Consider the following 26,906-nt stretch of genomic DNA (forward strand, 5'->3'; position numbering starts at 1 on the left):
ACTATAGAGCAGCACCAATGAAGCATGAATCATCACCTGCTGACATTTTGTTCAACTGACGGCTGCAGAGCACAATGTCTGCAAGGTTAGACACTGATGTCAGGCTCAGTGGAGATGTAGAGATGCAGAAAGAATAAAAATCAGAAAAACAGGTGCTTGGTATGATTTGACCACCTGGGTATTGTCATTTCTTCAAGGAGTGGATCTTGTGTGCGTCTACATCAGGAGGCTGTAGCTGCAGATGATGGGGATAGCGTAAGAGGTAGCCCTCCAGCTGCATGAAGCTTCCATTCCCACCAACTGCGGGTCTCCTGTGGAAAAACACATGGTAGCTCCTCAAAATGCCAGAGCAGTGAGGGCACCGTATTGGTTGTTTCTACCAAGAGACCCTGAGACTAAGCCGAAGCAGAGATGCCTGTGAGAGATGCCCTCCCACGGTAGTGAGGTAGATTGAGCACTTCTTGTTGCTGCCTCCCAAAAGTCACGTGTGGATGTGGAGGTCCATGTGCCACTGCAAGTGAATGTTTCTGCTTGAGTCAGCAGGTTGCTTATAAGCAACTGCAGATGTGCATTGTGTTCATATTGATCAATCAGTGTTATTTTTAAGTTTGACAAGGAGAAACTTGTGGGGAACTGTCCCCTGTGAGACTCTGCTATGAGAGCGTTGGACCCAGTGGCTGTGTTACACAGAGGCTCGCGTTTCCCTGTGCTGACTGGCTGCCGCTCAGATACAGCCTGTAAGGAGCTGCTTAGCTTTGAGTCATTTCTGAACAGCGCAAGTATCGTGCAACTTCCCCTTATTCATTAACAAGTGCAGAGGCTGAGATGCTTGTGATTGTCCTTCAGTGCAGATGCTTTTCTTTCTGCTTGGGCTTTCTCATGCGTCTCTTGCCCAGCTGCTGTCTGGGTCTTTCCCACAGCAACTTCTCCATCCCATCTCCCGTGCAGTTCCCTATGGCAATAGCTATGCTGGCTCTTCTTTCAGCTGCCTCCCCCGCAACAGTCAAGCTCTTGTGAAAGCAACTCAAAATCCTTCCATCAGATATTTGAGTGACTGCATTATGGACATCATGGATCACACATGCATGCCATATCACTGGATTGTGCTGTTTACTGCTAATTTTAGGTTAGAGATTTTCTCAGGAACAAATGAGCTTTTCTATGGCTTGTACAGCTCTAACTTCACCTTTGGTGCCACATGGTTACTGAGAGGCAGACACAATCTTTTCAGCTGGCTACTTTGACTGCCAATTTTTTCTGGAAATGGTTTAGGTCTAGCTCATGACAAATCTTTTCCCTCCATTTTTCCATATCTTTGACTTTTGCTTTCTCGTTAAAGCCTCTCACGTGTCTAGAGAGATGTTTTTTTGTTTCTCCGTGGGAAGGAGGGACTCCTTCACAGTAACACTTCCCTTTGCTTGGTGATTTGCTTTCCCCTAAAGGCATGGCAGCCATTTCTTTCTGTCCTTGCCCAGTGAAACCCTGAGAAGCTCTGTGGACTGCAGCGAATGCCACTTTCTGTCTGAAGTCCCTCAGCAGTTCTAAGGCAGCTGTCGAGTCTTTTGACCCTAGCAGAAAAGGTGATGTTTGATCCTTACAAGATAGCTGTTCAATATTGGATTCCTGTTTCAAAATTCCAGTTAAAGGCAAACGTGGAAAGTTCATTATGTAACGTACATAATGTAACAGCCACAAAATTAGGTTAATGTAACAGAAATTATGTGCTTTCTGAGTAGAAAACACATCTAAAGTGAAAAGCCACTTACTTCTCAGTAACAGCTTTAAAAAGTAAATCCTACTTAGAAATTTTAAAATTGTTTCTAAAAATCTGATATCTGTTTTAGGAGATCCCAAGAGCCTGCTTTAAAGGCTCTTTCTGTCCAGTTGCCTCCATCGGCCTGTAGCAGGTTACAGAGCTGCATCTCATTTTGTCTCCCGGTGTCCAGCCCTTGCTCTGTGGATGGCACTCTCCCAGCCCACAGGCAAATGCCTTCAGTCTCCTCCATCTGAAGTTCATGGGCAGCCAAAAACTCTCTGAACAAGCCTTCGACGCAAGTGTGTTTTTGCTGTTCCCATCTCAAAACACAACTAGCTCCTGCCTACCACCAATGAGAAGATTAAGACCAATATGATGGTAATGCTTCAGTGCAAGAGCCAGTCCCATGGGCATGGCAGGGGTCAAGGTGAAAAAGTGGTAATTTAGTGCTTTTTCACCTCATGGATGCTTAGTTGTCATTGAAGAGAGCACACGAGAGAAGTGATGCAGAATTACTGATCCTTGCAACTGCTGCATAGTGTAAATGCAAGTTACTATGAGGTTTGTTACTGGATTAGGGATGCGTCCAGCTGCCTGAATGCAGACCATTATTTTAACCCCAGAGAGCTCTTGGGTCTTTCAAAATAGCTCAAAGAAAATGCCTGTGTAATTTATAAAAGAAACAGGGATATTTTGGATTCCTCAAATCAGTGAAATTAAAGGTATCTTTGCTACTATTTCTCCTGTGTTTTCTCCTTTTCCCACCTCCCAACAGAGTAAGACTTTTGATGAATAAGCAACTGATGATCACGCTATTTCTCTAGATCCTCTTTGGTAACAGGAATATTGAAAAGTTAAGAAACAAAAATGCTGTAAGGGTGTTTCTCCTCCGTGTTAACTTTCCTCCGTATTTCAGCTTTCCACCACCAGTAATTCCAGGGGAGATTTGCATTCCAAAAGAGTAAATTTAACCTGGCATTTCTGCTGTTCTTCCAAAGACCCACTTATCACAACATACGCAGGGATAGATAGGGGTTACTCACCTGAAGTCTATCTTAATTTAGTTTAACTACATAGGATTTATCTCCTCCCTTCCCCAACACCTGCCCTAGGGTGGTGAGTGAGATGTAACATATTAATCAATACAAGTTTTCTGTGGTGGTCTCAAAGAAGTATGGGAATAGAGTTGAGAGACTGTACTATAGTTGCTAAAATACATATGAAATGGCATGACTGAAGTCTCCTGCAGTATGTTGTCAGCTTTTGGGAATCTGTAACTCTTTGTCAAAATGACCCGGGGAGGGGAGCAGCTAAAATCAATAAATATTCAAATTCTCATTCCTCTTAAGCATGTAATTTTTCACAAATTTCAGTGAGTTTAGGTGCCGAGGCAGAAATGTGAACCCTGGATGATGCAGAGCTAACTGTGTGGCCTCCTAAAGGAGCTTCTGACCAACATGGAGACAGTTCCAGTCCCCACAGGAGAGGACTCTTACCCTGGTGGGAAGGGATTCTAAGGCCTCTCATCTGTATAAGATGACCACACAGCAGTTTGTCAAAATAGTGGTGGTAAAAGGTTATTTTAACATATGCAATAGTCAAATGCTTTATTGGCTTGGCTTCTGGTGAGCTAGGACCCTAGCTTGGAGTGTACAGATGGACCCGGTCTTGTCACAGGGACATTATTTTACAACTTTTGTTTGTTTTTTAACAGCCACGTAGAAACCCCTGGTCGCACACAGGTTTTGGTACATTTCTTTGTATTTGCCTGTGAGCAACAGGTCAAGCACAAGACAGTTAAATACCTCTATATGGGATCTAACCTCATTCATTTTAAAGTATTCTTCAGCTCAGAAACTTGATAATAAAAATAGCTTGTGCACATTTCCTGCATGCAGTTTTGTTCCTTGCTAGTTTCTGCATTGTGTACCTTATACTAAATTTTTTTTTTGCTAAGAAATACTCTTGTAAGCTCAGCCTGCCATCCGAGAGTCCAAATACCTTCTTCTCTACTTGTTAACCATCACCAGCAGCAAAAATGCAACAGGGCATGTTTTCCTCTGCCACAGCTTTTAATTCAAGGTTAGACTTAACACAAAGTTAGGGTTAACGCACTGCCCATATATTTTGAAATTTGTTGTGAATGCTGCTTCCTAAAAAGAAATAATCAAGCTCATTCTTTGCTGTTTTGTCTCTGCAGGGCAGGCAAGGAACAGAATCAACAATAGCAACAATAAAGATTTGATGCCTAAGCAGATATAATTTAAAGGCAGTGATAAAATATTTTCTAAATGGCTATTTTTAATGCAGTAACAATTATTCTCTTTATTCCAAATACTTATGATATTGAAGGGTTTATGTGTAGTTTCTTTAACAACATGAAGGTTCTATGTTTTGCCTTCCCCAAGATAAATAATATCGTCACATATTCTTTCCTTTGTGAAATATGCAGTTCTCTCATAGGAAAAATAATAAAATTCCCTAATAACTTTGTTAAATTGTTTGCAGGTGTCAGTCATAAGTATAGATATGAATAAACCAAAGTAATGGTTGTATAATATTAAAGAATCATAAAACAGAAATACAGCATGAATAAACTGAAACATCAAGGGGGCTTGAATGTAGTTCCAGTCTTTTGTTGCATATGGTAATCTCTGGACTGTGCATGCATCTCCCCTGTTCTAATGATACAGCAACCTGCTACAATTTCATTTTAATAGGGAGTAGATGTAGTTTTTTTGGGAAAAAATATTCTGCTCCAGAACAGTGTCAAGAACTGTGTTCTTGATATATTACAATGTCATCTAACATAAAGAAGTATTTTGATTCCCTAATATCAATTGTAGTAAACTTTCTTTAGCATCCATGCATATCTGTATTCTCAGCACAGAAGCTTGCTAGAATTCTTGTCATTTAGCTTCAAGCACGGTATTTGCTGTGCACCATGTTTATTTTTTTTCTGGATGCTGCAAAGAAAGTGTATTTGTTTCTTATGAAAGGTGTCTATCTCGCTTTTTTATGTTGACTCATAAACAAATGCAGTTGCATGGGTTATTTTCCTTGACTTCATGTAGGGTACTGCTGGTAAGAGAAACTGATTAAGTATGTTCCTGCTACAAAGAGGTAAAATACAAAAAAAATCCTTCCTGTGGTACTTTGTTAGCTAATGTAATTTTTCATTTTCCACACTCAAGGTTTCAAGAACAAATATTCAAAATATGAAAAAGTTACTTGCCTCAGTAAAATGTAACAGATATTGCATATTTTAAGCAAATCATCAAATATATTGTCCAAATTTCCAATACTGTACACAGCTGCATGTGTGCAGCGGGACACCCATCATCAAAATATTTTAGCACTTGGACAAAAATCATCATATTGCGAAGCTCTCCATAAGCATGGTGGGTGATCTGCATTTATCCAGGCTCAGGCTTCTGATGACAGAGGAGGGTACAAGCAGCTGACATTGTGGCCCTGAAACTACTCTAGCCTTAGAGCAAACGAAGCCACCTGCTGAGCAGTTTTAGAGCTTAGGAGAGGTTTTGGTTGTTTAGTAGAATTAGCTGTGGCGGAGGGATGCTGCAGAGGGTCCCGCCACCCTTCTCTGCCCCTGCAGGCATGCCCTCTGTTCCTTGAGGGTGAGGAAGGGGTGCCCAATGCAGGTGCTTCAGGAGAACTGATCCTTACAGGAATACTTTGCTAGGCCGCAAAAACAAGACCATTGCCCTTTTATGCCACCTTTATGACACCCTGACAACACCAATCCACTAAAAAGCTAGAGGCTGCCTTGATGCAGCGATGCTGTGCTTGTAATCATAAGAGCAAGGACTGAGGCAATGTCAACCTGGCCTCACCAGAGATCCTAGAAATATCTTGCAAGGGTTCTCCCAACATTGCTGTGTGCAGAGTACTTCCATGGACAAGGCATGGCTTTGTTTTGATGAAATACAGAGTGCTGAGAAAGTGCCGTGTGTTGATAATAGTTCCCATCTACCCCGTCAGCAGCCTATTCTGTGCTCATCCTGGAAACTGCTCTGCTAATAGATTGGCTCCTGATATGGTGTCTGCAGTCCTTGATCAATTATTTTTGCTCATTTTTTTGGCTCAGAACAAGGGCAGCTTTCTGTAAAGTAAGTGCTGGCTCAAGCGTTCTCTGCTTTTTCCCTGGGTGTGTTTGCATGTGTGTGTGGTGGATATATAATGATGTGATATCTGTGCATCTAGAGCCTGATGATTTTCTCTTACAGTCTATGTCAAATCAGCAGGCATAGCTGTGTGGTGCCATGAAATAAATCTCCCTCAAAAATCAGCATACCAGTCATGGACTGAGCCGAGCTTAGCACCCATCAGCAAGCAACAGTCGTGTCATTCTGCTGAGGCGTTAACTTGCCTCTTCCCTCCGAGACAGAACCATGAACTGGGCTTTGGGGGACAGCACCCATGTCGTGAGGTCATATTCAGCCCAGGGGTTCATCCACAGGGCTGGAGAAAAGCCTTTACACCAGGGGTCACCTGGGCTGCTCTTTGATGGCAGAGTCTTCTTCAGAGTCCCATGGCCACTTCGCAGACATAGCTGGTTGCCCAGGTGGGGTTTTATTTGCATGCCTGGCTTTTGTTTGTGACAGTATGCAAATATGAGTGTCCTGCACCTCCAGATGATGACAAGGAGTGGAGTTAATTTTTAAGGAGAAGCTGTATAAGCACGGCACAGTTAAAGTTCTTGATGTAAAGAAAGTCACCAATTCACAAAGGAATTTGATTACCTCTATCCATTATACACACACAGTGAGTGATCGTGCTACTAACCATCTGTCATCTATTTCATTTGCATCATCAACACCTGCCCTGTTTATCTGCTACATTCTTTTCTTCGCTGAATTCTTACACTGCTTTAATAAAATACAGAAATGTTATTGTTAAAAACCAATTAATTTACAATCCTCCATAGAGATAGTATTACTTATAATTCAATTTAGCTTCTAATGACCTGCTTTCTTGCAAAATGACTTAATTCTAGTGTCAAAGATTAGTTATTAGACATTACCCTGCTGCACCAGTCATGTACTGCTGAGACAGGCAAAGCAGCTCTAGGTGTCCCTGGTCATTAATCAGAACTCGGAGACATTTTCCCTTTAACTCATTACAGAACCTGATTTCATCTGCCACTTTAACTCTTTGCTTTACAGAGTATTTTGAATCTACCTTTCCTTGTGGTTTTGTATTCCGGGCCTTCAAAGGGGAGAACAGAGCTGGAAGTCCGATCGCTTCGGAAAAAGCTGTCATTGCCCACGCCTTCTGCTGACCCTCCACTGAGGACTTCATTTTGCATCTCAACCGTTACGTGAATGGGGCCTGAAAAGCAGTGCTCGCTTTTCAGGAAGTTAACACAATTGGATTTTCCACACAATTATAGCACTGGGTGTACTTCCCTTCTTATGGCGAGAAAGGGTATTATAGACATACACCAGAGAGGCCAACCTGCGTCCAGGTGAGTGCCTCAGCAAGGCAGCTCCCGCCAGCCACCCCCCTCCTGGGCTTCACAAAAGGCGTCGTGAAGCAGGTGGCCAAATCCAGCCAATTCTCACAGCATCGGCCGGGCTCATGGGCATTCAGAAGAATGGCTGGGTTTGCAGTTCCCACATTGATGTTTCATATACAAAATATTACATGCAATCTAGGGCTGGGTCAAATTCCTCTTTCTGGCTATATCCCAGGTAAGGGTTGGCTTTTCTTACTCGTTACTGGCGTGGCTTCTTCCTCTTTCTCAGGTGGCACAGCACTTTACTGGGAGTAACCCTATTTGTGGGGCATTTGCAGACTGTGATATGACAGTAAGGATGGATTCGATCTTTGGAAAACAGTCTCAAGCACTATTCTGTGTCTTCGGGTTTTTTTGTTTCTGTGACGCATAAGAGAAATACCTGCCACTAAATTAAACCCCAAGTCTTCAGAGCATTTCAGAAACAAAGGGCATAAAAATTGCATATACAAATGGATGGATTATATATAGAAATTAAACCTTTTAAACAATTTATGACAACTTAAGCTTTTGAACAATTACACACAGAGTATTTTTAAAATGCGTAACAAAGTTAAAACTTCAGGCTCATCAAAACCCATGCATGGAGATGGCACAACTGGCAGGATTTAGTGTGGAAAAGGTTATTTCTTCTATTCACAGCCAAGTCTATATGCTGCGGTACTACTTCCAATAAAATCTTATTTTTAGCATGTTTAAGTGGTGCAGCTTAGAGTGGGTGACATTTTTTATCTTCCCAAAATACAGTCTCTTCTGTCTTTCGAAAGCTGAGAAGCTACCTAGTGTTATAAAAGGCAAATAATGTCTCATCTGACTTCTTGACAACTGCATGCCACGCTGGAAGAATAAGAGATGCTCATTATTTTCCTAAAGCACAGGAATTGGCTGTACAGCGTAGGCTGACGAAACTTCAACAGCTGTCTTCTAAGAAGCAGGGTTTTTTTCACAATAGACTATCAAGGGACATGTGAATAGTACACCAGACTAACTCTTAAACAACAGGCATTCTTACAAATGATCAAACTCAGCTATGAGCGCCTAAGAATAACCTCCTTTGGATGGCAGGGGTGGGACGTCGCTCTTTGCGTACTGCAAATGCTAAAGCGGTACATAAAACATTTTGCTAGGTGAATGCTCTGTTTATATAGCTTATAATATTTGCAGACAAAATCCATCTGAAACACTAATATCTTAAATACCGTGAGGATCAGCCCTTTGGACAATATGGTAAATCTCTTTGTATGAACATCCTTAACAGTACTGCTTTCCAAATGATACAGACTTATTGCTTCAGTCAGACTAATAAATAATTTACATTTCGAAATGGTTTCTACACAGGGTCATGGAGCGTTGTGGTAGGGTAGGAAACATCCAGCTAGAGCCTAAAATGTCTTCAGACATAATCCTAAAATAATCCTGTTTTCAAATGGTAAAAGTTCGTGCCTCCTGCTCAGGCGGCACATCATCAGCATCCAGATCAGGAGTTATGCCAAACTAGCTGTAATCTAATATGGAAATGAGATGTTGGCCTTGATATTGTGTCATTCTTCTGAATGGGATCACCTGCACCCATATCTCCTAGGAGGAAATTTCAAACAGAGTTAGCTCCTTAAACCTTCTAATTAAAATGAGAAATCCCCAGGCTTCCATGACTCAGCCTCGGAAAAAGATTATTAGGAATTTAATAAGGAAAATATCGCATCTCAGACCATCTGTGACCCAGTGCTCTGTGAGAATTTAAAGAAAACTGGAGGGAGGAGGTGCACGCTCCAAAGCACACTCTAGGAGTACTTTGTTGGAGCTGCAATAAATCAACATAGTTAGAGTACAGCCTTTTTCAGATTTAATTACTGTTACATAATTATTAGCAAAGCAGTCTCCTCTGAAACTGTAAAACTCATTACATCAAAAATCCCCAAGCTCCTGATGGAATTTATGAACTAGTTACTTTCTTCCTAGCTCTGGGAAAACGCAATAGGATGCATTTGGTTTTTTCTCCAGCCATTTTTTAGTGTGCTGAGCTATTCTGTTCTTCTCAGTTTTGGGGAACATTCCCTATTTGCAATTTTTTTTATTATAAAACATGATCATTTTCATTTGTTTGCTTTTCTGCTCCTGGCAGGGAATCTAGACATAAGCACTTGGGGACAGATACCCTTTCCCCCTCACTGAAAGGGATTCGCATCTCATTTCCTCCATCACTCTAGTAGCTACTGATTGAGCTAAAGTACGGATTCCCTCATGGAGATGCCAAAGAACAAAATTTTCATTGTCTTTTCCCAGAGGTTTTGCTGTGAATACACGGCTTTAAAAACCTGTCAATGATCTGAACAAATTGCCACCAGGGAAGGCTATTTAGTGTCTATATCAAGCAAGCCTGAGGCCAGCCCTTCCCTGACCATTGCTCCCCAGTTTAAGACCATTGACAGCTGCCTCCTGGCTCTCCTGTAGGATAGTGGAGATATTGCACGATGCCCTAATGGACAGGCTGCCCCTTAAATCCATGACATGACCTCATAGCTAGAAGTAATAAGAGACATTCCCTCAGAGAGCTGAGACAACAAGTGAAGAATGGTAATGGCAATGGCTCCTTCAGGGCCCCGTTATTTCACAGCTGGTGGGGCTGGGCTGAGCAAGCAGCAAGGTCTCAGCCCAACCAGGTGAAAACAACTACAGCAATGCTCCCTTTCCTACTTCTTTCCTCAGCCAGGAAATTGCATTTCTCAGCAGACCTTGTGCTAGCACAGCCCAGCCATTGGCTCTGGGAGAGACTCCCAAAGCTAAGCCTGACTTTGACTGCTTGTGAGCTCGGGAGTCACAAGTCTAGGGAAAGCGTCATAGTATGTTTGGGGGTAACTCACAGATAATCAATGCTTTTGTGCTACAGCGCAAAGCTGAAATCATATTTACCAGTTGAAGTTGCTATGATAATATCATCATCAGATGGGAGAAGACTAGCCTGCTTTTTCTTGAGCTGCTTTGGTAAGTTTGTGGCGTCAGAGAGTAACTGCTCTCCCTGCGTTTACCCCCTCCAAAATATGACTTTGTGGTTGTATAAGTTGACCTGCTCTTTCATGCAAAATTGCAAATCTTATCATGGCAATTTTATAGATACCCAAAATTTCTTGGCTCAATCCAATTTTGTTTATCTGTAGACATAATGGTGAGATAACACTTGGCTCCAGGTTTAAACTAGTGACTTGGAAAACTTGAGATACTGAGCTACACTGGGTCAGGAATACAGGGATATTCACTTTTGCTCCGCATTTAATATAATTTAATTACCTTCACAGATATTTCTCTTTGTAGATATTACAGGTTGCAAAATAACAAGAAATCCACGCAAGACAATAAAATATAACTTAATTTTGCATAAGATTTTAATGTGATCTGAATCTTAAAATGTTTAATAGAGTTAAATGATACATTTATAATACCCCAGAAGAGAGATTAAGGAAGCAAGCAAGAAAGAATAGGAGCCCTCTTTCAAAAAAGAGGGATATGGCTCAAGGATCAGTATGTGCATTTCACACCAGCTGAAGTGAAGTTTCTTGCACTATATTTCTGGTAGACAATAGATGAACAGATGGTTTAGAAAGGAACAGAGAAGGACAGAGACTGTTTGGAACTGGGTTTTTAAATGAAGGAGGAGTCAGTAGAGTTTAATGAAAATAGGGTTATTTGGCTGATTTTTTTTAAAAAGGGGTTTTTTTTGTCCCCTAGGGAAAAGCTGTTGCTTGAAGTGTTCTGGAGAAGTAGGTCTTGAGGACACCATAAGGAGAAGAAATTACAATAGTTAAGGTAAGAGGAATGAATAGTGTAATCCTTGTTGGTGGGCTGAAAAAGAAAACATTGTATATGAAACAGAAGATAAAGACAGGACATGAAGAAACTCCATGGACAGTATTAGAATTATATCTGAATTGCAGAGAGCTCTGTCCAGATCTACGTCAGGGTGAGAAGAAACAAAAACGTCCTTGAGGACTCTCCGTATCTGAACAAATCTTCTGAAGCGTCTCACTGGAAAATTGTATTAAGCTTATTTTCTTGGGCACGTCCTTACTTTGTGAAAGATGGGCTCGGGATGTTTATTGGGATGGAGGCAGAGGGCATGATTCGGGCACTCATGTGGGCCACTGGGTAAAGCATCAGATTGAGGTCTGAGACACTTGAGCAAGTTACCATAGCTTAATGAGTTCCTGTGTAGCAGCTGAGCTGTTGCAAATGTAGGGTAGCACACGTTAATTTTGAACTATTTTCACTAGGGCTCAGCTGATGCATGGCAGCCATTAAGCCAAGGTAGCTCAGTCCTATGTCTGAAATCTGACTTAAGGAATCTGGGTTCAGTTCAGTTCAGGAGGTAGGTCACCAGGCTTCTGCTCACTTTGTGACTTCTTTGGGCAACCGCTTCATCTTGGTTTTTCTCATGCATACAGCAGTAGTAATGGTCCCAACTCACAACCGTGAAGTGCTTTGGGGGAGAGAAGAGAAGGTGGGGGGGGAGCGGAAAAGGGGGGAATGCTATAAGAGCAGAATGTTTCTATTTGTTGCTGGGTGGAAGTGTGGAGTATGTTGAACTTTGGCTGAGTTTAATGCAAAGTTTTCATGCTGGTCCTCATTAACACCTGAGTAAATCCAATGTGTTTAAAGGGGCTTTGCTGGTATAAATGAGAGCAGAAACTTGCCATAAGGACCTAGCCTTCTGTTGGTGAGCACACATAACCTCAGCTGAGATCACAATTCCTGGGAAGTGCTGAGGGAAGCTTTTTGCTTACCACTTACTCTCTTTGGGTATTTTGGTAAGTATCAGGTGCCCCTATTCTCCCAGAAAAAGCGCACAAGTGACCGTTTTTTAAAAATACGATATGCTTTTAAATTGTTTAATATTGAGAGTTTTGGTTTCTCCCTTGATTGAAATGAAGGTGTTCCCCTGTGGAAGGATTTTCATTCTGTCTTTGTGTGGTGATCATAACATGTGGCACTCCAGACAGCTATTCTGCTCAGAGCTGAAAAACACCAAGCATTTCCTTTAATACTACCAATAAACATTTGTGTTATTTTTTTTCCATAAAGTGGTACTCTAAGCATCGTGCCAGTTCTCCAAGTGACAGATTCTTTTGGAGGCAAAAGTATCAGTATTTACTGGTTACCATAAGTATTTCCAAACAATTTAAGAAGCACAAAGTCCTAAAATATTTATGTATGCACATCAGTTACAGTAGTCTGCTACCATTTATTGGGCAGAACGACAAAATACATGTATCAGAGTTACGATTGCCGTGATAATTACTTGAGGGAATCGCTCCGTAATGAAAATTAAAAATAAAATCATGGTATTGTGTACAGTGATTAAATATTTGTGGAATGATTTATTCTACAGCTGTGGAGGTGGTTCATATTTAGAAATATTTGATCCAGAAAACTAACGTCTTGCTGCAGAAATGGTCACCATATTCTTACAACACCACCTTTAGAAGATGCAAAGGACAATGCTTCTCACGTACTCGCAGTCAATTTCCTGTCTTGCCCCTCCTGTTACAGAGGACTTTCAGACAATAAACTCACAAACTGCCACAAAAATCATCTGATATCACTCCTGTGTGCATTTACAGTGGATGATAATGGGGAACAGCAGAGCAAGAATCAAAGATCTTGGTTTGGGGGTCCTGCCTCGTAAGCATAAGCAGCCTCTGCCTGGTTATTTGTCAAACTAAAGATTTTCAACAGAGCTGTGCTAACCCCCTCAGCTACCACTTCTGGGCTGGCAGTAGCAGCTGTCTCTTACCATTATGCCCCGAGGAAGCAATGGCATTTGCCAGCAACTCCCTTTGTGTCTAACTCATTTCCTACATTCTCTTCTTTCATTTGCATAGTCAACTGGTCCTTACGCCTCAAGAAAATCAGGAGAGCATCTGAGGAATAAGTTGTTAGAAATGGAGTTTTTAAACATCACACCAGGAGGTGCGTGCACAGACCTCATTATATTCCCAACAGGTCTGCCAGCTCACGAGAACATAACACACCAGAGAGAGACTCTCTGTACTAACAGTTAACAGTACTAAAATAAAGAAGGCAGCTCCCCCGCTCCCTCCATCTCAGGAAATCATTGTGTAAATGCAGTGAAATATTTCTGTGTGCCCACTTTCCATAATGATGCCCTTCTGGTGGACAGGACTTACTGGTGTCAGGAGTGCTAGAAAGAGTACGACTTAAGTTATAATAGGCTGCCTGCTTCTATTGTTCTTCCCTCCATCTGTCTCCCTTCTTTCACAGGAATTTAGCCTGGGGTTGTCCCAAAAGCGTCAGTTAGAAATTAGTCAAAATAACCTGAAATCCTGGAAGAGGTTAGATCAGAGACTTGTTTCACTGAACCTCTTCAGAATCAGGGCTTCAGCATCATCGGTGCTTTGATCTCTGATGGTTTTTCCCATCTGTGGTTAGCCGGGCTGCAATGGCATGCTGATGCCTTTGCTGCCCAGGAGAGATCTGGCAAAGATGTTTTCCAGGTGAGGGGCTGTGTTGATATCAACCGCTCTGAACAACCAACAGCTAATGATGCCTCAAAGGTGTCTCTGATAAATAACAGTCATCGAGACACCCCCCTCGCCTGCTTCTCATTCTTTTTGACTAGCCCAGTGGATATTTGGTAAGTCTGACCTCGTAGTTCTGGGTGGTGTTCAAGCCTTTGTTAGGTGCTTTCAGGCTGTTACTTGATGTACTGTGGTCTCAGGATGTGAAAAGCTCTCTTTTGCCCCAGCCCCATGCCCTCTTCTGAGTTTGGATATGACTGGGGCTGTGCTTGGTGTGGTTTCCCAGCTATAAGTGGAACCCAGGCACAGCTGAACAGTGCTGAACCAAACCAGCTGCTGAATTATCGAACAAGTGGCAAGGGTTCAGTCGCAAGTGCTGTTAGTGAAAAAAAGATAATTCTGTGCCTATGATTTTGGCCTTATTCGCTGTTGACCTGGTGCCGACTGCCATGCCACAGCTGATGCCGCTTGCCTGTTTGAAGCAACAGAGAAAGCACGCTGGGAATCTCCGACAATTTTATTAGCAAAGCTGGTCAGAAAACTTCCAAAAAAGCAAAAATGCTTTGAAATATCTTGCTTTGGTTATGAGAAAGACTTCATTGGGTGGATTTTTTGGAGGAGGGGGAAGAGGGACAGAATGAGTATTGCTGTGACCTGCGTGGGCTTGCAGCCTAGTGTGCCGCGGGATGCCGGCATTTGTGGCCTGCTCTTTATCGTTCTTGCTCTCAGTCGGGCAATTGATCAATCAGACTTGAGTCCAGGAGTATAAATCCACTGTAATCACTCTTCAGTGGGCTTTGTTAGGCAACGATGAGCCCGGTGTTGCTGGCTTTTGGTGTGGTCTTAGTGCTTGAAAAAGGTGAGAGAAAACTTTGAACAAGCACTGTCACTCATTCGGACATGACAAGGTTCTGCAACAAGCCTATTGAAAATGAAATGTATGTGCAACATACTGGCTTTATCTAGTTGATGCATTCAAACTCATCACAGTATATGCACAACTCTGGGTACGTTATGTAAAAACTCAGCAGTACTTCACTAACAGCCAACCTTGACAGCCACTGTCAAAATTTAGGCTCTTTGGTTGTTTTTAAGCTTTGTAATCAATGTTGATGTTGTATCATCTTGCTGTTATGTTTTGGTCCTGTTGGCTCCAAAAGAGGCATTGGATGCTCAGTGCTTTTAAAAAATGTGCCTTCATGGTCAGGAGGCTGAACTGATACTAGCAGTCTGACTATGGATGCCTTTTTTATAAACACTGGTTATATCTATGGTTCTATGAATGCATGTAGGTATTCCTCAGTCTTATATAGGATATGATAACCTTAGATGGTGTTAGTGGTTTTGGACCTGTTTGGACCGTTGTGCCTGTGTAGGAACCATCTAGAACAGCTTTTCTGCCGGTAAGCATAAGCTGACTTCACATGCCTACAGACCATTCTACAAATGAGCCTCTGTAGTGACCAGGGAACCTAAAATTGAAGCCATATGGAAACTTACTGTGCATATTAAATTGCATGCAGCAGTGTTAACAGCATTTTGATTTGTGGCTGCAAGTAATAAATGAATTATATTAATTTTGTAGCTGCAAGCTAATTTCTCCAGAATTACTTTTTAATAACCAGCATCATGTTCACTGGTAAGATTTAAATACATTTAGGAACAAATCCGAGGATTTTTTTCTTTAAAAAAAAATTAATGCTAGATTATCATTTGAGACTGAGTTTATTTAATAATTCTCTAGATATTTCAAAGTAAAATGTCACATAGCAATTGAGTGACCTGGAGACCAGATTACCTATAAATGATGCAGGAGTTGGGGTAAATCATAGGTGAAATGAGTAAACTAAGCAAAGACTCTGTATTGTCTACTGCTACCTTCACACATACTGGCCTGCAGGAGAGAAAGGACAGGTATGACATTCATCTAGGATATCTGAGCACAGGAGTTATCCCTCCTTGTGTGCGGCCCTTCCTTGCCAATAACTTATCCTTTTTGGAGGAGGAGTTGCTTCCCAGACATCTTATTGGTGAATATAAGAAGGCAAAGGATGATGGTGAGTATATGCTTGCAGTCTGGGATTGCTAGAAATGTGTGCGGTCCCCTATAAAATATCCTCTCTTACGCCTTGGTCCATTAATAACATATTTAATATATTTATACTGATGCTGCTAGTGTCATTTTTGCTCAGAATAGTGCTGAATTTGAAGAAGGGCGCATCCCAACACATGGATAGGAAAAAGAGTATAACGAATATGACCACAGTAGCAGTGAGATATTGCTCAGGCAGCTTGCACTGTTAGTCTCTCACGGAGGCCACTAGGCACGGCTTAAATGAACCACTGAAGAGCTTTTCCATCAGGCTGTGCCTGTGGTAGAGGCCATTACTCATGGCGGAGTCACCATTTTACAGAACGCGCTGACATCTGTGTGAGTACCTGAGGGTACGGGGAACCCGTGATTAAGTAAGATGTGGATGTATTGTACAGCGACATATCTCCTCTAGGGCATCTTTTGCAGGCTCAGCTGTTGTGAAGTGCCTGTTAATCCAGCATGAAGGCTGAAGTAACTGTTACGGGGTAGATGACCTGCTGTGCAAAGCAACTGCGTCGTTCAAAATGGGGATAGACAGAGTTGTAGCTGGGACACACTTGCTGTCCAGGCAAAACACACTGGCACCCCAGTTCACACTTAACGTACCTGTCTCTGAGGAGGTAATTATCTCAATTTGTTGTGATCAAGAGGTTGCTTTTTCCCCGCAGAAGCCAAGTACTCCCTTACCTGTGTTTCCACCGGGCGCCGCGGTGTATCCTGCACCGAATTACTCTATCCGCTAGGAAAGCCGTGGTCATACTTCTGGTGGCATTTATTCGCATCCTGCGTTACTTGTTATGTTGGGGCTGTGTTTCCGTGGTTGCAATATTTGTCATTCTGATTTCCGGGTTTAGTTATCTTAAGCCTCTCCTAAAAAGAGAGTGTGAGATGAAGCACGGGGACAGGGTTGTCCTTTTAGCTAAGCTTCCATTATTTTATTGAATAAGGGAAAAACTGGGTGTGTAGAAAGTGTAAGAATATATGAAATTTAGGAGTTGAGGGAACATGATGGTTATGACTGGTTTGAATCCATGGGCTGAAAATCTGTGTAGTTAAACACCTTGGAACGGGTGGCTGGAGATATTGACTGGCTATTCACTCACTGTCTTATCACACTCCTAAATTTTGTGCCCTTTTGGCATCAAAATTAGTATAACTACATGCATTCAGTCGAATGATTTCTCTACTTTCTGGTGGGGACCTGCAAAATCGACGTCCTAGTGGCTATAGGCGTGCCTCTGTATGTACACTGATGGGTGTGAAATGAACCAAAATGGTTATTATATCTGTTGTGGGGGATATATTTACTTTCCTAAAGTAATGCCTGTTATCAAGACAAAGATGCCAAGCACAAGAACAGCCCTCTTCATAAATGCAGAAGGAAAGGGCTTTGCTGACATGGACTCTCCCTCAGAATTTGGGGATGGAATCTCAATTGCTTAATTATTAAAATTAGCAAGAGTCCTGATCCTGCTGTTCTCGGTGTCTGGACAATGCTTTTCTTTCCCACATGCGCTTCTCCTGGTGCAGGGCAAATATCCACTAGTATTCATGTCGGCTTCCCCCTGGGTTCTGAGGAAGATCCCGTCATAGTTTCTTTGTTTGCAAGCTGTCTGCCCAACAGAAATGTCATTTCAGTTGCATCTAAGCATTATGCATCTGCTCATGTGGCTGTAAATAAATAACATAGTGGATAAGGCTACGTTTAGCTTCCCGTGTGATTTAGAATCCAATCTGGTATCTGCTGAACTCCCATGGAACAAGAGCAGACCCAAGCCCTCACGTTCCTGCTTTCAAGAGTACAAAATTTACGTTATAATCTCTGATTTAGCCTGGATTCTCTATCTGTACAAGGACCTCCAATCCAGTTGATTATTATCATTTTCATTTGCAAACAGAATGTCCAAACACTTCAGAATTTATAACCTTTCCTGTGTGGGTATACTTATAGACCAGGAAATTTCATCAGTTTGAAAAATACTATTTCACATATTAATCAACTCCAATCAGAAAAAAAAACCTAAGGGGAAAAAACCCAAACGTACTTAGTAATGCTCTACAGAAATGCAAAAAAACCCCCCGAGAATATCAGAAAGTACAATGTTCACTAGGCTGGGGTCGGGATGGGGATACACTGAATATCCTAGAAAAATGATAAATCATAAATGTTGCTTTTCTGTTCCAATTTTTTTTTTTTTTTAACTTCCTGAAGTAGTCCAGAATTTCAGCTACAGCTAGATCTGGCTTGTTTCTGTATGGTATGTTCTACATACGTGGTGTCTAGAATTAAATAGTGCAAGTAGCGCAGTTGCAGGGATAAATGTGGAAGTCTAAGGAGCTAGTGAGAAAGGAAAACAGCCAAGAGAAAACTGTTTTGGGGGAGAAGGGGGAGGAAACCTCTTTACAACTCTATAACAACCTTTGTGGATGATGCCAATTCAAAGCCAGTTGCGAGTCATAGGGACTCCACGCTGCAGGCATTAAAAAAAAGAAATTTTTTTTTCCCCAGAGCTCTTTTGCCTGTGAATTTAGCTTTCCTTTCCCTTTTCCTAGCTTGTTTTTGCACATCCTCTGGGATAAGGGGGAAGGCTCTGCAGGAAAATAGGCCATCCTCTTGGCATAACGTGCAAGAATTTTGTGAGACAACTTGCTCAGGTCTGATTGTGCGGCAGAGAGGACTTGGGAGTGCGATTCTGCATGGCAGCCCCGTGTATGGTAGTTAGATTTGTATCAGTGAGACACGACAGGTCTGCCCTTGAGATTCTGCGGTGGCACGGTGCCAGCTGTTCGCCACGCTGATCTGTGTCTCTCCAGAGCAAAATCACAACCTGCTGCCATGGTTCAGCTCTCGGTCAGACCTACAGCCAGATGATTGAGGCGTGGGGTTTTTTGGTTTGGTTTTGTGTTTGTTTGTTTTTGCTTTTAATTTGTAAATTGCTGAAATTTTCTAAGGGGAGCTGCTTTCATGACAATTCAGCCCAAAGCAGTACTACTTGTACATCAAAAGCTGTAGGATTTTGGTACCAGGATTAAACCTGCTTTGACCTTGCGTATGGACCGTAAAATATAACCATCGGCTTGAGTTAAGCTAGATTCACAATCTGAAAAACAAAACCATGCAGTTACTTTTTAATTTAAGCAAGTATTATTTGCTTTTGCAAGGAAAGATTCTGCCATGTGTTTCACTGGGATTTCATTCATCTTTATTGATGGCATTTCACTTAATTTGCTGCCATTTGAGAGCCCTACAGGCAAAGGGGAAAAGAGAAGAGTAAAGTAGGGGTAAAAATGGGAGAGGGAATTGCTAGTATAGAAAAAAACCTGCCGTCACGTTTCTGCCTGTGCAATCTTCATACATTTTAAAAATCTTTGTGCAGATAGCTATGAAGTGAGAGAATGCAGACAGTCCCAAAGGGAGCACAGCCAGGATGTGTCCTAAAACGAGCGTATTCCTACTGTAACACAGAGGAGCTTTGAGATCTCCTCTGAGCTCTGGCAAAGCAGTGGTTATCCCTCCCTCCCTCTTCGCGGTCGCACTGGGATTTGTAGGACTGTGGGGCTGGGGCCACTGGTTTTAAATTTTACTCTTGATGAGGTTTTTTTTTTTGAGATGGAGTTCAGAGGTACAGCCTGGCGGTACCCAGCCCATCCTACTTCGTGACTACTGGTGAGCCCAGTGTTGCAGAGAAAAGGGTGCAAACCCTGCAGTACGCTGTCATGACTCCCACCCCTTTTCCAATTTCAGGTGCATCCCTGTCTTCAACAGGGCTGGCTGAAATCCTGGAGCGTGATGTTTATTTTCTTTTCCATTATTTTTATTAGTAAAACAAATATTTATTTTCCTCGCCCTGTTCTGACATCTTTGGACATCTTTTTTTATGCCCTCATGTTGGAAACAGGATATTAAGTTAGATGGATGTTTAGTCTGAACCAGTACAGCCATTCTTAAATAATTAGTGTATTTCTGATACCATAAAAACATACAGCGCTTTTCAAAAATCACACTAAAATGTTACTCTGGGAAATAATAAATGGCAAAGAGTTCCACTGTGTAACAAAACCACGTATGAAATAGCTTTTCTTCTGCCAGCTTTGGGGTTCCCACCTCTAAAATTGACAGAAGGCTTCATTACTTTTCTGCTAGAGGACAGGGGAGAATAGAAAGTTCTCACCTAATTTTTCTGGAGCAGTTGCTATTTTACATATTTCTATCCTGAAGGAAGTGAAGGCGGTTAAGAGGAGAACAAGGCAGGCACAGATGAGCAGCTTTGTTTTGCTGTATGAACGGGGTTGAAAGGAGACAAACCTTGTAAAGCGGAGATTACGGGTAAAGAAACCCACTGGGTTTTATTCCTGTGAGTTTAAAGCACCAGAACTTTCTCGACACCCGGATTTGTTCCCTAAAATAAGGCGAGTTCAAAGGCTTTTATAAATCACGTCAGAGCTCGGAGCACCTTATGTTCTGTGACTGGCCGGCGAGGGAGCACAGAAATGTTTGTCGTGTGCGTGAAAGAGAAGGTGTGCGAGAGAGCCTGCTCTCGAGGGAATCCCCTACCTCCATATCTCTAAATAATCCATACCCTCCTAGACAGGGAATGTCGTGGATTTTTTATGCTGTCTCAATATTTTTCCATGACTTGCTCCATTATTTATTCTGGACTGGCTTTCCAATTTGCAATGCCCTGAGCAAGTGTGGTGCCCGCCTTGAGCTACCAGAGGGGGAATCTGGCTGCGAATTGCCTCCCCATCTGTCGTGGAGTGAGCGAGAAAGATCCGAACTGGCAGGGATCGTTTTTTTTTCCCCTTTCCCTTTGCTTCTGCTGCCAGAAGGGGAAACTGGAACTGGCCCATGAGTTATTGAGTTAATATAGGGCCACAGAGATGGAGAACCCCAGACTGCAGAGCCTGAAATCTTAATACCCCTCGGGTGGCTGCTGAGTATATTGCGGCAGACGTTTCCTCCCCTCGGTGCAGGACTTTACAGCTGCCTCCTCGCTTCGCTCTCAACTTATGCAAACGCAGCCTTCCCCGGTGCAGCAACGCTGCTCTGAGGCGCTCGGCTAACTTTCAGCCTCCTGGAGGAGGCTCCTCTTCCAAAACTTGGTTAGATAAGTTTGCTGCTGCTGCTCAGTGGGGGGGCATCTGTCCCCTCTTCAAAGGATCCCCTGTTTCTGGGCCCGCTTGCCTATAGCTCCTTGTGATATATTAGTATGTCTCAGCGTCTCTTTGTGCGCATCTGTGCCCAGGACTGCCTGTTTTCTTCTCCTTGACTGGATGCTTCCCCCTTCTGCTCTCTCCTGTCACCTTTCCGTGCCTTGCTGAGTGTCAGCTAATTCTGAATAATAGCAAAAGCTATCTATTTTACCCTCTTCTCTTTCCCCTAACCCCTCCTATACTTGGTGCGAAACACCTGGGGATGCTTTTGAGCTGACAGTCATCACCATCACCTTTCATTCAAGGCAGAAAACCGCTGCCCGTACCTTCCACAGTTCCTGACCCTGATGAAAGGTGGGATAATCCTGAGCCAAACCCCTGAACCATGGCTCAAGATTCTGCTTCAAAACACTCTATTTTGGGCCTGGTATTTGTGTCTAGAGAGGATGTTGCTAGAGCAAAACCCCATGTCCGCCCCCCCTCCCTCTGCAAAGCTTGGAATCATTTAGACCCTGATCCAAACTTTGGGACTTGTTACCCTTCTCCAGCAGTTGGAGTAGCCTGGTCTTATTTAGAAGAGATGAATGTCAGGCTGCTGGTGTCCTGAAGGAGCTGCAATGCTTGACGGGGCAGACTGCTTACAACAAGTCCCGCTTGTGAAATTAAGCAAATTATCAGGAAAAATCGGCCTGTCCCCTCTTTGTCAAGCTGCATACTCAAGCGAGGGTCTGAGGTTGGCGTGTCATTAACAAACTGTGACCCAGACTGTGATTCAGCCAGGAGTCTCTAACTTGCGGGTGGAATTTCTACTTTTTATATCGTTTTTTAAAAAATTATTCCCTGCTCATTCACAGCACAGCATTTTGGTACTTTAGGTGAATGCTTGTCAGGTAGCTGCTATTTATCCCTCAAAATCAAGAGGTCTTGCTCGCTCACACATCTAAAAGCTGTTGGTTTTTAGCCGAATTGTTCATTCTGTTTGTCACACGTGTAGCTTATCGAGAAATCGCTCTGAGCGGCTCAGCTGAGCTCAACTCTGTTAAGGTGCGAGGCGCCATGCAGACCCCTGTAGCTGCTGAACTGATTTGGGTTGCAGACGCATCTACAGTTTACTGGTGCTTTTTGTTAGCCAAGACTAAGTTTAACAATGTTCAGGGAGTCCTTCGCTCCGCAGTTTTTACGCTTCCCGTGCTCCTGTACCCTCCACAAGCCGGAGCTGGAGGGGCAGCTAGCGGCCTGCGTGTCCGCGCTGGGCCCTTTCCCGCATCAAATTCGGCGTTTTGTTGAGCTGTAAAGTTACCTTCTTCCTCTAACCCGTGTTTCATCTAGCACGCAGCTGTCTCTGTGATATTTTGGGTCTGCTTTTTCTGCATCACTAATACATCCTTCTGAAAATAGCGCAAGGTTCGCCCTGGTAATTCATGATTTCCATCCCCAGGCTCAAGCACTACAGGGGTGCGGGGAAGAAAGCTGTAGGCAAGACCAAAGGCAGCTGTATACTGTGAAATAATAAGTATCAGGCAAAATACAGTATCACAGCTAATAGATGTATTTTAAAAGTGGAAACATCTATGTTTAATTGCATTTAAAGTACGTAGTGAGAAACCACAGTTATACATTGTTATAACAAACCTTTACATCTGAAGTCAGAATAATACAAAAAAAGTGCTGATTATATATGGTCAAAATAACTGAGGCAAAATTTCGACAACATCTTCTAAAATATTAGCATGTGGCCCCTGCCAGCAACACTCTAAAGGTCAGGCTGTGAATAATCTCAGTGACAATCACTGGTTTTCCTTAGCTTACCCAAAAACAACAACCGAAAAAACTGTTTTGTTTTTTGTTTGTCCTTTTTTTTGTTTTTTGCATAGCTTTCAATATTGCTGCACTCTCACCTCCGCATATTGCAAGCCCATCTCAGTTCTGAGATAATTTCTTTAAAGTTCTGAATATTTTTAATCCAGTTCTCCTCAAATACATAATATATATTTTCTACCAATTATAAATACATCATTTTAATTAATCTGATTTCAATAACATGCATTTGTATAATTACTGTACAATCAAAATAGACATTGACTTTACACAGTGTGTATGCTTTTATTTCAGCGATATTGTTCAGACACACTGCTCAACAAATCAAGCAAATAGGGAAATAAAAAGAAAAAAAAAAAGGCGGGGGGGAATAACCTCTGGGAGGAAACAGAATCTCACAGTGTTTACAGACAAAAAAAGAAAGGAAAAATACTTATCGGAAAAAGGGTTTATTAATACATAGAAAATCCCCACAATAGTTGAAACACACTTTAGGAACTAGTAAACACGTTAAATAGAGTTGTGCCAATTACGCAGTGCCCAAGCATCTGCTTGCTCTTAATTAGATGGGGAGGTGAATGACCACTGTTTATTTTCATTTTCCTCATTAATTATGAAAAACTGCATTTAATTCATCTTGCATGGTGAGAGACTGGCTGCGCAGATGTAAGTCGTAAGGGAAGTGGCTCTCTGTAGGCAACCTGAACATAGAGCTCTGCCCAAGGGGACCCCTGGGTGGCACTGCACAGTAATGCATGCCGTAATTGTAATTTTTGCCATAGTCCAAGCTTTCTTCTTGCTTCAGGGAAAATATCCCATTATAGTTAATTGGGGGAGGACTTAAGGGACCTTCAAACTGTGGGCTGGCACACTCGGGGGAAGTGCTTTCATAGAAGGACTCGTAAGCGCTGCAGTAATTGTAGGGTTTCATGGACTTGGAGTTGTCGAGAGTCCCGTGCCCCGGGGGGGTGCCGAGCTCGGGGCTGTGGTAGGGGGGGTAGAAGGTGGAGTAGGGCGAGCGGGCATGATGGGCGCCTTCGCCCGCCTGGCCCATCAGGAAACTTCTGGCATTCAGCTGCAGGCATCCCGCCACCAAGTTTGTAGTTGGCTGGGACAGACCCTTGCACAAGTTTTGAACGAAGGTGAGCAGGTCGGGTCTCTTGCCAATTCGCAGGATTTCAGAAAGAGCCCAAATGTAGTTCTTGGCTAGTCTTAAAGTTTCTATTTTGGACAGTTTTTGTGTTTTAGAATAACAAGGGACCACTTTCCTCAAATTGTCCAGGGCGTCGTTAAGGCCGTGCATCCGGTTCCTCTCTCTGGCGTTGGCTTCTTGTCGCCTGAATTTGATCCTTTCCATCCTTATCTTGCTCGTCTTTTTTTTCCGAAGGCCCCTTCGCCTAGGCAAGCCATTCTCATCCTCCTCTTCTCTCTCTTCCTCCTCCTCCTCTTTTTCTGTGTCTTCTCCAGGAGATCTTTTAATATTCTTTCCTCGGAGCACGATCTGCTTTGAAAAGCTTTCTGGGTTCTTCATTTGCTTTTGGTCATCACTTTCTCTGGAAAACTTTCTGCACATCTGGGATTCTGGCATTACAACAGACTCATCAAACGGTAGTGTTAACATGGTTCTATAATCTTAAGTTACCTGAAAGAATGCCAGCACAATGTTTAAATATTTCCATTTTTTAAATTTGCCGACTTACACACACATCCTTATGCACCTTTCCTGCGTCTGTGTGCACGCTCTGTGTATATGAGTGTGTGTGTCTATATAAATGCACAATCTATATTTTTTGCATAAAATGCTAGTTGCAAATGCTCGCTTTTTAAAAAATAAAAGCTGTCCAGAATTTTAAAATCACTCGAAACATTCAGGATCTTGCAACTAAAAAGCCACGCTTCTGACAGATAAGTATAGAGTAAATCAATATTTAAAATGTACAATTAGCTCCCTGCTCATTTATCTTATTTTTAAACAAGCCCTTCGAACCCTCGCCACCGTGGAATTCAAAGAAATGCAAAACATGATAAAGCAATACAGAAATTTCATTAATCCAAATTCCCCTGGGTGAAAAAATGAGGAGAGCGAGAGCAGTCTTAAAATTGAAAAGTGCCATATCTCTATTAACCGATGGTTAAATATTTTAAAATCACTTTTTTACTTATATTTCAAAGTTGTTTTTTTTTTCTCCTCTACATTTCTTCCCTTATGAATCAAGATTTTAAACTCTAGTAAGTTAGAGTGGGTAAGAAAAAAAAAATTAAAGGAACATCCCCCCCCCGATCACTCAGCTAGTAACATAATTTAAAAAGAAGAATTTTTTTCTAATTATTTATATGAAAATCACATATTACCTTTTTCATACTAAGACAAAAACCAGAATGATTTAATCCTAAACGTATTCAGATTAGAGTTAGGAAATAAAATCCCCCTACCTTTTTTTTTTTTCCTTTTTCCCAGCAAAAATTCTAATTGATATTATCTATTTAGTTAGAATCAACTTATTTGCTTTTTTTTTCCTTTCCTCCTTTTTTTTTTCTCCCCCATCAATTGTGATGGTGGGGGGGAGGTGAAAAATTCCCTGCACGCTATAGCAGTGTTTATGTTCTGCGAGGCTCAGACATCTCCCTCCAGCTCGTAGCTGACAGGAGCGGTCTGTAGATTCTGACTGCAATCCTGCACGTGTGCTCAGAATCCAGCCTGGAATGGGAAAATAATTTCCTTTTCCCAATTATTTTGCTTTTGTTTGCAGTTTGGGAGCAGCAAAAGCTTGGACCCCACGGTCCTCAAACAGACAAACAAAACGAATGCAGGGACTTTTTTTAATAGAACAAAACTAAACAAAAACCCCAGTCAAAGACTAACTCTATCAGTATTGTCTACACACTTGCAATATTACATAACACCAGTGAAAGTATGCAATTGCATCAGAAGAATAAAATGTTAGGAGGAGTTATTAGACAGTAAATAGCATACATAAAATACAAGACAATGATACTGTATCTTTAAACACTTGCATGCACACCCAGCACCAACTGAAATATATCTTTATTTGTATTACCTTAGCTTTTTATTTCATTCAACAATCAGTTTTCATTTTTTGCCTTCCAAATCTTTTCAGTCTGAATGTCGCATCGTCTCCTGGAGTCTAGATCTGTGTATATCTGCACTATCTCATTGATCTCTAAAAAGTGACATTGATGCCAACTGCCAGAGCTGGTACCCATGCCATCTGCTAGTGACGTCACGGGGCAGAGAAAACCACGTGAGCCTTTCTCCTGGGACCTTCATTCTGCACTGATCATCTGGCATCCCTCTAAGTGGGTACCAGCATTCATGTATCAACACAGAAGGTTAGACTGATAGAAAAGAAAAAAAAAAAAAGAGAAGGAAAAAAATCTGCACCAGCATTTCACATACAGTAGGTGCATTTCCACTGGAGCTGCTTCTTTTTAGCAGTCTAGCTGCACGGATAGACGTGCCAACATTTGGTGCTATCCCTGCCTACAGGTACGGCTGCCCTGTGGTTGTTAATACGGTATTGTTTATACGGAAAGTGCTGTCTTGTATTGATCTGAGTCCCTCCGGAGCACCTGGTACCCAGGAACAAAAAAAAAAAAAAGGCAAGGAAGGGAAGGCAGGAACGGGGAAGTAACGCCGGTGCTATAACACACAGCACCGTCACAAAAAGTAGTTTTTGTGTGATGCTGCTGTGAGCGATTTTTTGGGGTGTGGGGTTTTTTTGAGTGCAGCGTGTTGCCCCAGAGTGCAGGGTAACGGGAGCAAACCTCCTGCCGGCTCCAAGAAATCCTCCCCTCGCGTCCCTCGGTGGGTTTTGACATTCCCGAAAGAAAAGAGGCATTTGTGGGAAACTGGACGTACAACGTGAAGCTTTAAGACACGATGCCTTTTTTTCTTAAACGCGTGGCTTGCCGCGCAGCCCCGGAGAGGTGGGCTTGCTCGTCCCCATCCTGCCCCCGGCGCGAGGCGAGGGGACGGGGCGCACCTGCTCCCGG

At 42.4% G+C, this 26,906-nt stretch overlaps 1 protein-coding gene across 1 annotated transcript; it reads right to left on the bottom strand.

Annotated features, from left to right (window-relative positions):
* Positions 1 to 22,603: 22,603 nt before the first annotated feature.
* On the bottom strand, positions 22,604 to 26,066 carry NEUROD6 (neuronal differentiation 6). Its single transcript, XM_009578493.1, has 2 exons — positions 25,952 to 26,066; positions 22,604 to 24,534 (listed from the first exon to the last, which is right to left on the bottom strand). Exon 2 carries the CDS (start codon positions 24,511 to 24,513, stop codon positions 23,500 to 23,502), a length of 1,014 nt encoding a protein of 337 aa, XP_009576788.1. The 5' UTR covers positions 24,514 to 24,534; positions 25,952 to 26,066; the 3' UTR covers positions 22,604 to 23,499.
* Positions 26,067 to 26,906: the final 840 nt, after the last annotated feature.

Source organism: Fulmarus glacialis, unplaced genomic scaffold, assembly GCF_000690835.1.
Source record: "Fulmarus glacialis isolate BGI_N327 unplaced genomic scaffold, ASM69083v1 scaffold35385, whole genome shotgun sequence".
Lineage (NCBI taxonomy): Eukaryota > Metazoa > Chordata > Aves > Procellariiformes > Procellariidae > Fulmarus > Fulmarus glacialis.

What these genes read in the sequence shown, in the direction of transcription:
- NEUROD6 (XM_009578493.1), bottom strand. Translation starts at nt 24,513, where the DNA reads ATGTTAACACTACCGTTTGATGAGTCTGTTGTAATGCCAGAATCCCAG.